A 15343-nucleotide genomic window follows, 5' to 3' on the forward strand; every position below is an offset into this window, starting at 1 on the left:
AGGGACCCTTGATGTTTTGTCACTGTCGTTAAAAAAGATAAGCACAGACAACAAAACAACAAAGCAGGACCCAATTGGAATTCAAAATAGGCCCTGGCATTGCAAGTACACAGAGGCCCAAATAGCCCCCCACCAGCCCAATAAATAGTGAGTGTCTATGGCATCTTACAGCAGCCCTTCTGGCATTTGCCAGAATCTACACATTGCCAGTCTGCAACAAAGTACCCTTAGGCTAATGGCACACCGGTCATGTGCATTTATAAACCAGCAGAGAAAAGTTTACCTGTTGATCCAGTCATTGGCCCAGGACCAAACAATTGTATCAGACCTATTTGGCCAAGAACATGGGTGACCAAAGATCAGCCTCACCAAAACTGGAACCTCATCAACCAAGGTAATCTTTAAATGGAAGGCCTGGTTAACCCAAGTATCACTCACAGTTTGCGATAGCTCTGATTTAACAGGATAGCCATATAAAGTGGTTATATGTGGCACAATGCGATATTACAAACCCTGTCGAACAACTTTGTGTGTATAGGTATTATAAGTATTTTTTTTTATGTTTTCTAATCTGTACATTCCAGTGCCATCCATCATGTGGCACAAGTGGTACATACGGGGATGGAGATGATTGCTGAATGCAATAGAAATGGTAGGAGTTCATCCCAGTTCCAGAGGAACACACAACATGCAAAGAACAAAATGCATGTAAAAATGTAGATTGGGGTCATGTTTTTGCATAAACAAAATGTAAATTGGAAATTTTAGAACATTTTTGTATCTAGAATATTCAGCTGCCAGCTATCTAGCTGTAACTCATCTCCCTGCAGTGATATGGGAAGTTACTGGGTCCCACAACAAAACTGTTTATGGCCACCCTATACCTGGGAAGTTGACCTGTTTCTCACACATCTATTGTAAATGTTTCCTTCAGAATCCTTACTATCTATAGCCTTGGGCCTATCCAGCAACTTTAGGGACTGTGATCTCTATTATTATACACAATCCCAGCGGTCAGCTCTCAGAGAAAGCTTCAAGGGGTATTTCACCTTTGCTTAACTTTTAGTGTGATGTAGAAATTAGTATTCTGGGACAATTTGCAGTTGGTCTTCATTTTATGGATTTTTTCCATTATTCTTTAGTTATTTAGCTTTTTGTTCAGCAGCTGTCTAGATTGGTATTTTAGCAGCTATCTGGTTGCTGGGGTCTTATTAACCCTGGCAACCAGGTAATGCTTTGAACAAGAGATGGGAATATGAATGTCAGAAGTGCTGCATAGTAAAATAAATAATAAATAGTAACATTAACAATAAAATTGTAGCCTCACAGACCCCCATTCAAAAGGAAGAAAGAGGCAGAAGAAGAAGGCAAATAATGGAAAGGTCTATAAAAAAAATAGATAATGAAAATTAATGGCAACTAGGAGTAGGGTATTCTGTAACATAATAAAAGTTAACATAAACCCCTTTTGGGGTTGCTTTATCTCATATACATTTCATGAAGTGTAATGAGTATTAGGAATAATATAACCTTAATTGTAAAATATTAAGACATTGTAGGTAATTGAACAATTTTGTTAACATATAAAGGTACACAGCCACAGGGGTGGGTGTTTTATATACAAAGTATGTGCCCCCAGTGTTATTGGTGTTATACACAAGTTTTGACACAAGTACTGAATATAATTAAATACATCACTAAGTACCATTTATTAGAATATCTTTTTCATGTTGTGTATTATAGGAAGGAAATCCACCATCAGGGGGGAGAGGGGGTACAGTTGCATCAGGCTCCCGTTAAATCTTCTTCTGTAAGTTCTGAAAGTTACGTAAATCGCTTAAGTTAAGCATACAGTTACACCAAAACTTACGCAATTTATGTAACTTCAACAAAAACTGCCTAGAAAACTGTGTGACTTGCCAAAAACTTCCGTAACTTGCATATCAAGCAAAAGACAATGCAGAGAGGCTTTGCACAGACAAACTCAACTGACCACCAATGAATTAAAAACCTAATACTACGCTTACACAAATTATGTAATTTATGCAAAAGCTTACATTATTTTCAAAGAAACTTGTGTAACTTATAGTATAAACTGACCCCCCATTAAAATACTGACTTATTAGCACATTAATTATTCTTACTATCTTTATGAACTACTACTGACTAGTTTACGTAACTTTTGCCAAGACTCACGTAACTTCAATATCAAGCAATGACAGTGTAGAGCAGGGGCAGGAAGGAGTGTAGGGTTTAAACTTAAGGCAAACTCCACTGCCCCCCAATGAACTGACAATTAATTGATCTTTAATCAATGGAACTCTTTATATATATATATATATATACTGTTTATATGAACTGCTTATTATAGAGTAACATCAGCTGTTTATATTGCAGCTGTGTGGGCAAAATGTTGGTACTGCACGCTTGTGTTCATGGGGGGCCCCATATAAATAACTTGTTCGGGGCCCCAAAGTTTCTGTTGGCAGCTCTGATATGAAGCTACACTGAATACCTGAGTGGAGAGACAGGATAAAAAATACTCTTATACTATGCATTATGTTTCTATGTTTGCATGCAGTCCTGCACTGAATGTTCAGTATATTTCATATATATAAAAAATTCACACTATTTAGGCTTTTGCAGTTTGTTTAGTACTTTTCTGAAATCATCCCCCTTTAGTGTCCCCTCCTCCCCTGTTACCTCTCCCCTTAACCCTGCCCCCGTCCCATCAGCAGACACTAGGGCTGCCTCACAGGAATGTCCCAGAGAGGAGCTGAGAGACTGAGGAACTGATTACTGACATGTGGAGAGGACAAACACAGACAGGGACAAAAGACTACGCTGACTTAGAGATCCAGAGTCAGAACTTTCCTCTCACAGTCGGCTATAAGAGACTAAATGCCTAAAACCAAGTTGGAGAAGAAAGAGACATGAGGAGGGCAATCCTGTTGCCTGGGATGCTGTGTACCGGAGAGTAACAAGGGGCTGTGTTACAACAGGTAAGCACATAACTCCCATTCTTACCTAAGTTGGACATCTATCACTGTTAAACCCACATATGACACCAGCACCTTGGGAATTGTAAATTCATAAAGGATCATAGCCGCTAGTGATGAACAGGTTGCCCACAACCAGTGGGACCTGTGGGTTTACCCCTTAGGTCAGATGGGTTAAGGTTAAAATTTGGGCAAGCATTGAAGCTTCCCAGTCTTGGAACCTAAGGCACGTACAGGAAAAATGTTCAATGCGGAAAGACGTGGGTACAGGCAGGGCGCAGATCCTACACTGGCACCATATTGTGGGTTATGGTTTTGTGGGTTAGAGTCTATTGCAGGTTGTGTTTTTTCAACCTACACATCGCTAACAGCCACATTTACATGTCTATGCCCATGTGCTTCTAGGTGGGGAAAAGACTTACTAGCGATGCCATTACAAAAAATTGTACCCAGTTACTCTGGTACATCTTGAAACTGTTTCCTGCCAGTAATCACAAGCATCATCTAACTGACTTATAATAAAATTGACGTTTGTGTATTGGACTGGGGGCAGAACTAGGGGTAGGCAGAAGAGGCATATGGCTAGGGCACAACAGTGGGGGCAGGGGCATAACTTCGGGGGCCCTGTACCCCATGGAAGGAGTACTGGGCCCCCTCTGCCCAAAATCGTGGGTGACCTATGATTTTGCTCCCATTGCCGGTCCCCTGTGATTTTGTGCAGAGCGGGCCTGGAAATTTTCTAACAGGAGCAAAAATGCTGGTCACCCCCCCCCCACACACACAACAGTGCAGGTGACAATGAAGGAATCAGACATACACTGGGCCCCCTGTACCTCTGGGCCCCCACAGCTGTGAGGTCTGCTTCCTTGTTAGTTACACTTCTAGGTCAGGGGATGCTAGGCACGTATCTTCTCTGTCTGCCTATCCCTTGCCCAGGCCTATATTTCCACTGCACAATCCCCGTGCCACCCACTCATCACTCTCCATCCACCCTACTTGGTCAAAGTGCACGGCCGCTCTTTGGTGGGCAAGTGGGAGCTAGCCTAGGGCGCCTGACCAGCTTGGCTCGCCACTGGCAAGGAATAATGTAAGTGATGTGTAAACTTTAAAAAGTGCTGTGGAATATGTTGGCATTATAAAAATAAAGGATGATAATCATGTTTATAGTGGGCAACTGCCCTGAGCCTGTGCATTATATATTAAGCGAAGACAATATTACCTCAGTGAGCAGTGTCCTAGTATTGCACATATTAATGCTGGGCACTGCCCAAACTAAGCTGTACTAGAAAACAGTGGGATCCTCTTACATAGGTGCTCAGTGACACAAAATAAGCCCTATTGTCCAATGGAGCTGGCTTTTATGGTGCAATGTAACTAGCCCAGCAGATAACTGAGAAGTGAATGGGGCCAATTTGGCAGGGACTGCCTGTGATTTGCAGCACTTTATGAAGGCGTGATAATTGCTACTGGGTTGTTTACTTCCAAGCTGTTCAGTAATCATGGGACAAACATTTGCTTCTGAGAAAAAGACATAGGAGCTCTGCCACTGTCATCATTAGCCAGCAATTTTATTCCAATAAGGGCAATGGCACAGGGTAAAATTTGTCACCCGTGGTTAAATCTGCCCTACAACGCATTTATTGGAGATTTGTTGCCCGTGGGAGCGCAGATTTAAGCATCGGCAAAGAATCTTACTTTGTGTCATTGTACTAAAGGCTGAATGAGATACAGATCATCCTTGTTTCGGGCCTTAGGGCATCAGGAATCCCCATAATGCTCAGATGCTGGCAACCCACCAAGAGGCCAGTAGCTGCATGAAGTTTTGTGGCCACATAGACATTTTTCCAGCACATTTTTCCAGCACACTTTCTCCTGCCCTCAATTGCACATAAGTGCACCTGTTGATGTTGGGGAACCCTTGAGGCAAGTGAGAGTAGGTCTAGGGTCCCCCCAGTGACTTTGTCATTATACCCAGCATGCTTGATCCAAAAGAATCATCCACTGACACCATTTTGACAACTAACACAGAAAACAACACAATCCTGACACGGCAAAATGGCAGTTTAAGGTACATCTCCTCCTCACAGGCCCATTTACTCTGGGATTCTTGAAAAAAATGCTACATTGTGGATAAAAAAGAAGTCTGCACACTGCATTTGTGGTCGTAATGTTATATGTTTCCAAACCTCATGTGGCTTCAGAATATATATGCGTGCTCATGAGATCGTGGCTTACAGGAAACGTTGCTTTAAATTGTGCCCACAAAGCCTCATTTGCAAACACAAAAGCAAGTGCAAAGCATAAAAATGTACACAAAGTGGATCTGTTTCCTACGCAAAAAGGCCCTTGCCTTCGTACATGCTCCTATATACTTGCTCCTTGCACCATTTGCTTACACACTATTCTGAATAAGGTACAATGGGCAAAGTACAGGGTGAATAGGAGCCCAGGGATGTTTACCTGCCTTGAGGGGCTGTTACTTTCAGGGCCCCCCTTTGCATGTTGCACCCACACACACACGTAGCTGACTTGCATACTGCAATGCAGTTTCTGATGCCTGAGCTTCTCTGCACTGGAATTACACTGCCTACTTTGCTTGCATATTTGGTCTTTATACTTTGCACTTGCATTAGTAAATGACCCCTAGTGACTGTTTTTAAGAAGCTGTACAAAAGCCATCCTCCCCAGAGTAGTATAGTAGAGTAGTATATGAAAATGAATATAAAAATAATATTTTTTTTACTTAATGGCGATACTAAAATTGCATGTATTATCCTTTAGTCATGGCTTCCCAACCCAAATGATATTCTACAGACCGCTGTGCTAACACTAATAGAATAATGTATAATACTGGGTGCATGTAATCCAGTCCCTGTATGGCCCACTCTGAGACATATAAGCTGAATGAGCAAATCTCAAAAGAAACTTAAGGTCAGGAGATCAAAACAATTGCCTGAGGGTCCCACACACTGAGTGATGTGCAAGCAATTTAATTGAAATTGGCTCAAATTGCCTGATAATAAAGCATTAAATGCCAGTGCAACTTCAGAGCATTCACAGTTATAAACTGTCACCTTCTGTAGTGTTGATTTCAGCTATTTCTACGGAGGAAGCAATACTGCAGCACTCCTTACTGAAAAGGTGAAATAGTGATTTATTTAGGTCACATATACAGACAGGCTTGATAAGGGAAAGATTAGGCCTTAAATTTTGCCTGTAAAAACACTGTATATGTGACCAAAATAAATCAATTTATCACCTTTGCTTCATCTACAGTATATACTTAACCTCTGCTCTGCACCCAATTTAAGATTTTTGAGCATGGTGGATGAACACATGAGCCGTGTCACGTCGCCTTACAATTGTGGCCACACCATACCGTGTTACTTAAATTTGCAGCTGGGTGGAGTGCACAAGTTCCAGGCAAGGAGCTGACATGGGCTGGAGGGACCCATCTGATATTTTTCCACTGTTGTTCAGGCCCAGTCTTACCCTGCCCACTATCTTCTGCTAAACAGTCCAGGGTGCCTTTCATGCCCAGTGTCAATAGGCACAGTACACTTATGTCCAAAGAATTTGGTGCAATTTTCATTCATACACAGTGAACAGGGCCGGAACTAGGGGTAGGCAGAAAAGGCAGTTGCCTAGGGCAGGGGTAGGGAACCTATGGCTCGGGAGCCAGATGTGGCTCTTTTGATGGCTGCATCTGGCTCACTGCCAAATCTTTAATAAAAAAATAACGTCCGAGCACAGACCACGCCCTCCTCCACATTGCATCCGCATCCGGCATCCTTGGGACCCACCCTACCTTGCCCCGCAGCATCCGCGGTCAAACATATTGTATGGCTCTCACGGAATTACATTTTAAAATATGTGGTGTTTATGGCTCTCTCAGCCAAAAAGGTTCCCGACCCCTGGCCTAGGGCGCAGCGACTGGGGGGCGCCAGATAGGAGCCTCTCCTGCCTACCCCTAGCTCCTTTTTCATTGCCCCCGCCGCTTGTCATTACACGGTGGGGGCAATGAAGTATCGCGTAGCCGCCCCCCCCGGAACTTCGCATGTGCGCTGAAACGCGAGGTGGGGGAAAGGTGCAGGGGCGAGGTGGCCGACCGGGTTGCCTAGGGCGCCCGGTCGGCTTGGCCCGCCCCTGACAGTGAACATTGTAAATTATGCCAGATGGACTTCTGCACCGTTGTGTCACTATTGCAGGTGACTAATCTCCCTGATATGCCATCCCACCAGCAAGAATGTAAATCAGCGGTGGGATGGCATACGCGTTGCTCCGGTCGCCCTGAAGTCGCCGAAAGTTTCCTTGCAAGTCAATTTCAGGTGGCTAAAGTGATGTGTATACCATCCCACCACCGATTTACATTCTTGCTGGTGGGATGGCATTTCGGGGAGATTAGTCGTCCGCAATAGTAAAGATTTATCATTGGCGGCTAATCTCCCCATGTGCCACTGCCCTAATAGAATGAAATACCTTCTCCCAGATGCACACACGCATCCTTTTCGCTCACATACTGAGCATTGGGGACAGGATGCACTGAAGTTTTATGCGCGGCCCACCCCCAGTGCCCATAAGTGAGCACATATTACTTGCGGCTAGGCGGCATGCTGGCATGCCGACATGCCACTCCTAAATTTATGCCACCCTAGGCCAAGGGTTTTTGTGGCCTCACCACAAATCCGCTTCTCTCACATTTGCTCAAATTAACCAAGTCTCGAATTCTTCTGCATAATAACAGAAACTATTGCTTTGTTTTATTTATTAAACCAGTGGGCAGAAAGCATTTTGCAATTCACTGCATTTTATTGGGCTAATTTTGTGCACTCTAATGAGGGTTTTGTGCCATGGAGTAATCCCATACTAGCCTCTCTGTGATGGATCTCGATACCCTCTATGATTGTAACTGGCTGGCTAACTCAGACACGTGGAAAATGTGCAGGAATGTGGAACTGGAGTAAATTTCTCTATAAAGTGGATTTATTTTGGGATATATACAGTATATAGTCTTATATTCTTGTATGGCCCAATATGCAGTAAACTACAAATACAACTTTCTGTCTGGTTTATTGTGTGTGAGTAGGACCATGCTAAAACAACAAATGAGAAATGAAACCTAAAATATCCCCTTATAGGGAACCATTTACCAGTATGAGGATGTTTCATTAGCACACAACCTCGTTAAAAGGAGGGTTCCCATTTCTACCCATATATGTTCATAGGGTTTTGTATAGACACTCTGGTGTGTGACAGGATCATTTAATGACACTGTGTATGTGTCTAGTAAATGTGTTGTCTATTATCATGCCAGCTCTGTGCCTGACTCTACTAGGCTGCATGGGGTTGTAAAATGTTACAATATAAAAAGGTACACACAAGGAAGACAACATTATAATAGTAAATAAATAAATTAGTATAAATATACAGCAATTAAGTGCAAAGTCACCTTTCCACCAGAACTCCTATTGTTGCAGGTGGAAAGGCATTTTGAAACAGTTCATTGCCCATGATAGCAGAGATTTAATCATTTTTCTCTTTCTCACTGCATGGCAAATTAAAGTGGTGTGAGTTGCAGGGTAAAGGTATAAAACAGATTAAGGAGGCTGATTTGGCCCCTTTAGGCCAAGTCAGCAGCTTATCTGCTCAGTGTATGGGGACAATCGACTGGCCTGCCCAACTGATTTATGGCCAAAAATGATCAAGATATCAGTTAGGCAGGTATGAAAATCCCATCTGACCTGGAGTGCATTAACATGTTGATGTGGCCCTCATCCGATGGATCTCTGTAGGGCCCTATCAATAATCCAATCATTGGACCTATAGCCAAGAAGATACACGTTTACTACAAAATATATGTGGCAGGGATAGGAAAGGTGAAGACACATAAAGAGCTGTTGAGCACTTTGTGTTTGGTACTTACCCTTTCCACACACTGTAATGTGACTTGGTAGACTGGGTTAGAGTATTAATATAGGAGGGGTGTCCCAGGCAAATCCACAAGGTGCAGGTGCTGTTTTGAAAGCCTAAAAGGTCACATGCAGATAAAGATAGCTAAATAGAAAATAGGGCCCTAGCTATAAGCACCAAGCATTTAAAGAGCAGAAGTACTTGCTAAGAAAATATAAAAAACAAGGTCTGCTCAGTGCAGGGAGCCAACAGGGGCTTGTCATTGACCCAACTTTCTTCTTTTAGCCGAAGGGTAATGACGTGGTGGGCAAAGTTTTGCCTTGCATGACAGAATGCTTTGTTATCAATAACATAACATTAAGTCCTCAGCAAAATTGAAATGTAACATTCTTCCAACATTGCTGAATATGATAAAATGTCTCAATAATAAAAATATACCTTTTTTATCATAAAGATTTCAGATACTTTTTCATTACTGACGTTTCCTCTATTATTAGAATGGCCCACTATGAGGGACTGCTGCTTACAGCAGGCATACATCCAAAGCTTTATACAGATCCAGTTTTCTACTCAATTGGGGCAGAATTTCTTCTGATTGGTGTGTACTATTTACTATGGTAGCCATTAACAGAAGTATTAATCCAATTTACATTTTTCTTTGTGCTTTTGCAGATGGCTGGTGGCATCATGGCAACTTTGCACCCTTCATTGCTCACAACCCTACCGCTGCCAAAGAATCTAACTAATAACACAGAGGACAGTTGTGTTTTCAATGAGGGATTCAAGTTTTTGCTGCTGCCTATCTCCTACAGTGGAGTGTTTATGGTGGGCCTGCCTCTAAACATAACAGCTATATGGATATTCATTGCCAAAATGCGACCATGGAACCCCACAACAGTTTATATGTTTAACCTTGCACTGTCTGACACACTGTATGTTCTGTCTCTACCCACTCTGGTCTATTACTATGCTGACCAAAACAACTGGCCCTTTGGGGTAGCTCTCTGCAAGATTGTAAGATTCCTTTTTTATGCCAACCTCTATTCCAGCATTCTGTTCCTCACCTGCATCAGTGTGCACCGCTACCGGGGGGTGTGCCACCCTATAACCACTCTGAGGTGTATGAATGCTAAACATGCCCATGTGATCTGTGCACTGGTATGGCTATCAGTTATGCTCTGCCTTGTGCCCAATTTAATGTTTGTCACAGTCAGTCCAAAGGTTAATGGCACAATTTGTCATGATACCACACTTCCTGAAGAATTTGACAAATATGTGGAGTACAGTACTGGAATTATGTGCCTACTCTTTGGGATACCGTGCCTCATAATTGCATGCTGCTATGGACTCATGGCAAGAGAACTAATGAAACCACTTGTCAATGGGAACCATCAGACTCTACCATCATACAAAAAGAGATCCATTAAGACCATTGTCATTGTTATGATAGCATTTGCTATTTGCTTCATGCCTTTTCACATCACTCGAACCCTGTATTATTATGCCCGTCTGCTAGGTGTCAATTGTTATGCACTCAATGTGATAAATTTCACATACAAGATTACACGCCCTTTAGCCAGTGCCAACAGTTGCATTGACCCAATACTCTACTTTCTGGCCAATGACAGGTATAGACGTAGGCTGATAAGGACAGTGAGAAGAAGTTCAGTTCATCACAGGAGGTGTATGCATACAAACCACCCAGGGCCCCATCCAGAGCCTGAGCCCCATATGACAACAGGACCTTTACCTGTGGTTTCTGCTGAGGAGACACAGAGCAATGGCAGAATGGTGAGAGATGAGAATGAAGAAGGTGCCAGAGAGCACAGGGTTGGATGGACAGCCAGCAAAGACTCAAAGCAAAGGAAGAGTGTGTATCATCAAAGCACAATCAAGAGAAACTCTATGGACAAAAACAATATGAAAGAACACAGACATGGGGAAAACTATCTTCCCCATGTAGAGGTAGTTGAAAAGGAAGATTATGTGACAGAAGGAGAGAACAGAAAAACAACTGGACAGGGAGATATTGCAGAGAGCAGGAAAACCAATGATGAACAGGATGAGATTCAGACACAAATTAGCAGCAGTCTTAAAAAAGGAAAATGGAGACTGTCCTCAAAGAAGGGTGCAACACAGGAATATGAAGAAGGCCATGTGGAATCCTCATGGGAAGCAGAGGGGACCTCTACCTGGAATCTCCTGACACCTAAAATGTATAGCAAGAAGGACAGGTTAGCTAAAAATGTAGAAGGAGAGAGTTATTGGAAGGAAAGAGAGCTGCAGAACATTCCAAAAATATAAGAAGGTCTTCTGATGCAAGATCATCGTTACAGGTATGGCATCTGTTATATGGGCCTGGGCCTTCTGCACATGGTGTTTTCAGTAATTTGGGTCACCATACCTAATAAACAAGAAATAAACCCAACAGGATTGTTTTGCCACCAATATGGATACGTGCAGCTTAGTTACCATCAAATACAAGGTCCTGTTTTATTATCAGAGAAAAAAAAATGATATCTGGTCTCTGGATAAGAGACCTCATACCTGTAGCCCATAACTGTGAATTGTAAATATTAATTTGAACATTAAACTGGTACTTCTAAAGCTTTTCCAGCAATGAACCCTGTAAAAAGCTGTACATTATTGGGACACTATGAGGAATTGTCCCCAAAATAATGAACTTCTCAGCTGTGTGACATTGAAAGGGACAAGAATCTGTTTGCTGTATTAAAGGTAAAGAGGGCATTTGTACCAGTGTCTGTGTGTTTTTTCAATTTGTATTTAATTTTCATTAATACATTTTGCAGAGGAATACTAACATTATACAGCTCAAACTTCCCACTGAGGTTGGAAGAGTCTATTTCTACAGTATAAGGGCTATGACACACGGAAAGATTAGTCGCCACGTGGCAAATCTCCCTTGTCGCGGGCGACTAATCTCCCTGAAATGCCATGTAAATTCTCAGTATTGTCTATGGAAGGATATTTTCTGGCATTTAGTAGCTGTGACAAGTAGCTGACAGGTTCCAGACGGGCACGGGGTGTGGGGGAAGGTGTAGCCCTGCTATTTGCACTTGTCCCACTCCAAAATACCTGCAACAGAACAATCCTATACAGTCTTTGTATATGTTCTTTTACGAAGAGCTGGATGGGCCATTGGCAGGTGGACCAAGAATCCAGTCAAGGGTTGGCAGTCTAAGGGCTGTTTAAGGGCTCAGATTTTGTGGGCTTAGATTAGTTACATCAGATAAGTTGGATGGTGGGTTTTGGTCCTGCATCTACATCCAGCAGTCAATGTATTTCATTGAGAAAAAAAGTCTTTCACCATCAAATGTTGTCTTGTGAGATGTATACACAGCCCAGAGTTCCCTGATGGGTATGTCATGTCCAGTGCCAATTCTTTCATGTAGTTTACACTTCCGATTTTTCTATCGTTTCCATTATTTTGACCCATGTGACTACATCCAACTTGTAGGATGTATTCTGTTGATCCAACACCATCTGCCAAAATTTCCTGTGTAGTTTTGCCTTTATAACCACTACCCCTGTGTAATCAGAGCGGAGTTGCCCTCCTGCTATATTGGATTCTTTTGTGTAGAAGTGTTCAGTTGATGCTCAAAGACTAAGAAAACCAAACCTCTATATGAGAATACCACTCCGGCATATCAGTTATTAAATGTCTCTCTACTGCTGAGACAACTGGGCATTTTGTTGCTGTTAAGATGTAGCTACAATATGACAAAAACATGAAATCGATGCAACAGTATTGTCTTGCCCCCAATATGGATTCATGCAGCTTACTTACCATCAAGCTACTGTTTTATTATTACAGAGAAAAAGGAAATCATTTGAAAAAAAAAATGAATTATTAGCTTAAAATGGACTTAATGGGAGATGGCACCATAATTCGGAGCTTTCTGGATAATGGGTTTCTGCATAAGTGATCCCATACTTCATTTCCACTGGTTTTGGGGAACTATAGTTAAAATAACTATTTTTTTCAAACTCTAGCATTAAAACTCTCCAAATATCACATAACTTGTACCCATATGATTCCTGTAGTGGGAAGGTAGGGCAAGCTGAACTGTAGTTACACTAACCCCTGGGTTTCTGTTTGAGCAGTAGTCTTATGACTTGTCCAGTGTTATCCCAGTGTTATCCAATCCTACTCAGCATTTTCTCTCTCCTAAAAATTCTTGGCTTTGTCGCCTGGTTCTAAACATTCCCATGGTTACGCTTTAAAAACTCCCAGAATGAGCTTGGCTCATAATAAAATGGATTGTCCCCCCGAGCTTTCAAGGCTGGAATGTTTCTTGTTGTCACTCATTGTGGCTTCCTTTGTTGGGACAGGTAATAAAGTGGCTTTGTGTCCAGATGCACATCTAGCAGGGGGATAAGGCAGCACAAGGGTGTACTGTGTCCGGCATTGATGGGAGCATGGAACACAGAACAACCACTACTGTAAATGGAATAAGTAATCCCAGTTTGCTTACAGCAACATCAGTGTTACTATTTGTCACACAGAAGGAAAGAAACATGTGACAAGTAAATAAAATGTCTTATGATAAAAATACATTGCAGCAGGGGCTGTTAAAGTGGCAATATGATCAGCTAAAGTAAATATGGCCCCTAGATGTTGCTCCTGGCTACTACCATTACTCTTTAAAACAAGTCAAGCTGATTGATTTAGTTTAGGCAGCAGTTTATATATATATAATAATGCACTGGAATATATATATAAATTCTGGTACTTATATTGGAAAGAGTAAATGGATTTAAAAATGAAGGCCCTGGGAAAACATTCTGCTTTTTGTGTGTCAGGGTGGGATGTAACCTACTTGCCTACAGTAGTGACAGAGCTAAGGAACCCCTGCGGTGTCAGATTAGAGGTAAACAAAAGACTCCAAAAATAACGTTGTGTCCTGGAATTCACAGAGATGAACGAGTTCCAGTCAGCAGGTAGCCATTGTTGGGAGAAAGCTTGGGGACAGCCCGCATATGAATGGACTGGTTAGAGGCCCACAGATGTGGAACTGTACTAATCCCACACAGGAGCAGGGGAGGCCAACAAAAAGTGCAGCTGCAGGGCAGAAATAACAATGCACAACAACACATTTCACTTTAATACAGTCCTAGCATACCAAGGGCATATGAGATGAGCACTGAGAAGCAGCATTAGGTATTATATGGGTAAAGGCATACATCCTTTCTCCAGAGGTATATATCAGCCAGCAGAGAAGTGCTCCATACTCCTCTGTGCTGCCTGTGTGAAAATACATATTTATGGGCTTTCACAATCAGTGAGAGGTAGTTTTCATTTATGTAAACTCCAAACAGCAGGGCTGTAGTTGGGTCTGGTGCTGCCCTATACACCCGTCCTCCAATGGCTCCTCCCCTTCCCTTGTTAATTGGTGCATGCCCAGGAGAGGGGTACCCCACTTCCCCTCAAATCCATTGCTGGACTGAGCCACAAGCGCCTGGTGGCGGGAGGGGACAGATGGGAGGAGTTCAGATTTGCTCTTCAGAAGAAATTAATACCTACTGATTGTATTATCATAACTAATAGACGTCAATTGCAAGTCACAACTTACGGCAGGATTTATATTAATTCATTACAACCAGCGCAGAACTCTGACAGATTGGCTTCCAGGGCAACTGGAAAGTTTCCTTTAAGCATTTTCAAACTCACTATGTTCAGTGTGATACTGGTGCTAATCTTGGGCAGAGAAAGTGTGATACTGAGTAGGAAGGAAGATATATTTCCTGTTTGTGCAAATACAGGATATTTACTTCTTTACTACACTTAAGTTGTGAGTAGGAAATGAATTATATGGTGTGCCTTGATCAAGTGTACGTCTTTTCTCGTTACTTAACCCAGTTCTTTACTACATTCAAGTGCACCCATAAAATAGCTATAGTGCGTGGTTTAATCTCAAATCTAGGAAATGAATTGCACATTACATGAGCTCTGTCATCATTTCCATTGTGCAATGTTGAGATGTGATGCCTCTTTTATGGCATCTCTGTCCAATTACAGTTGAAAAAGGATCATGAAAGCCAGTTTCCTACAGTGCCCAACTGGTCACGGAGACAGTAAATTAAACAGAAGAATCTGTAATGCAGAAAAACTTCTTCAAACCTCAAATTCAGTCAAAGGGAAAACGTATCATAATCCAGCAACCCAAGCCTTTCGTCACTGATATAAATGGAAAAAGCTTGTCACTACTATTTCATCTCAGACCAAAAATGCACATGTTTGAGCCAAACACTGCCTGCCACAAGCAGTAATATGGGGCTTCCAGTCATAAGTGGTGGGTGGGGGACATTCTAACTGAAATACACTGGTTGAGAAAAGCTACAAGGGCCTTAACATTTTAAAAAAAGCATATTTACATGATAAGCTAGACACAGATTAATGCCTGAACAACAAT

At 42.2% G+C, this 15343-nt stretch overlaps 1 protein-coding gene across 1 annotated transcript; it reads left to right on the forward strand.

The window, feature by feature from the left end:
* The first annotated feature begins 2813 nt into the window (after window positions 1–2813).
* On the forward strand, window positions 2814–11657 carry p2ry4 (pyrimidinergic receptor P2Y, G-protein coupled, 4). The gene is made up of 2 exons (NM_001030462.1): window positions 2814–3002; window positions 9582–11657. Exon 2 carries the CDS (start codon window positions 9582–9584, stop codon window positions 11211–11213), a length of 1632 nt encoding a protein of 543 aa, NP_001025633.1. The 5' UTR covers window positions 2814–3002; the 3' UTR covers window positions 11214–11657.
* Window positions 11658–15343: the final 3686 nt, after the last annotated feature.

The sequence above is a fragment of the Xenopus tropicalis genome, chromosome 8, assembly GCF_000004195.4.
Source record: "Xenopus tropicalis strain Nigerian chromosome 8, UCB_Xtro_10.0, whole genome shotgun sequence".
Taxonomy (NCBI): domain Eukaryota; kingdom Metazoa; phylum Chordata; class Amphibia; order Anura; family Pipidae; genus Xenopus; species Xenopus tropicalis.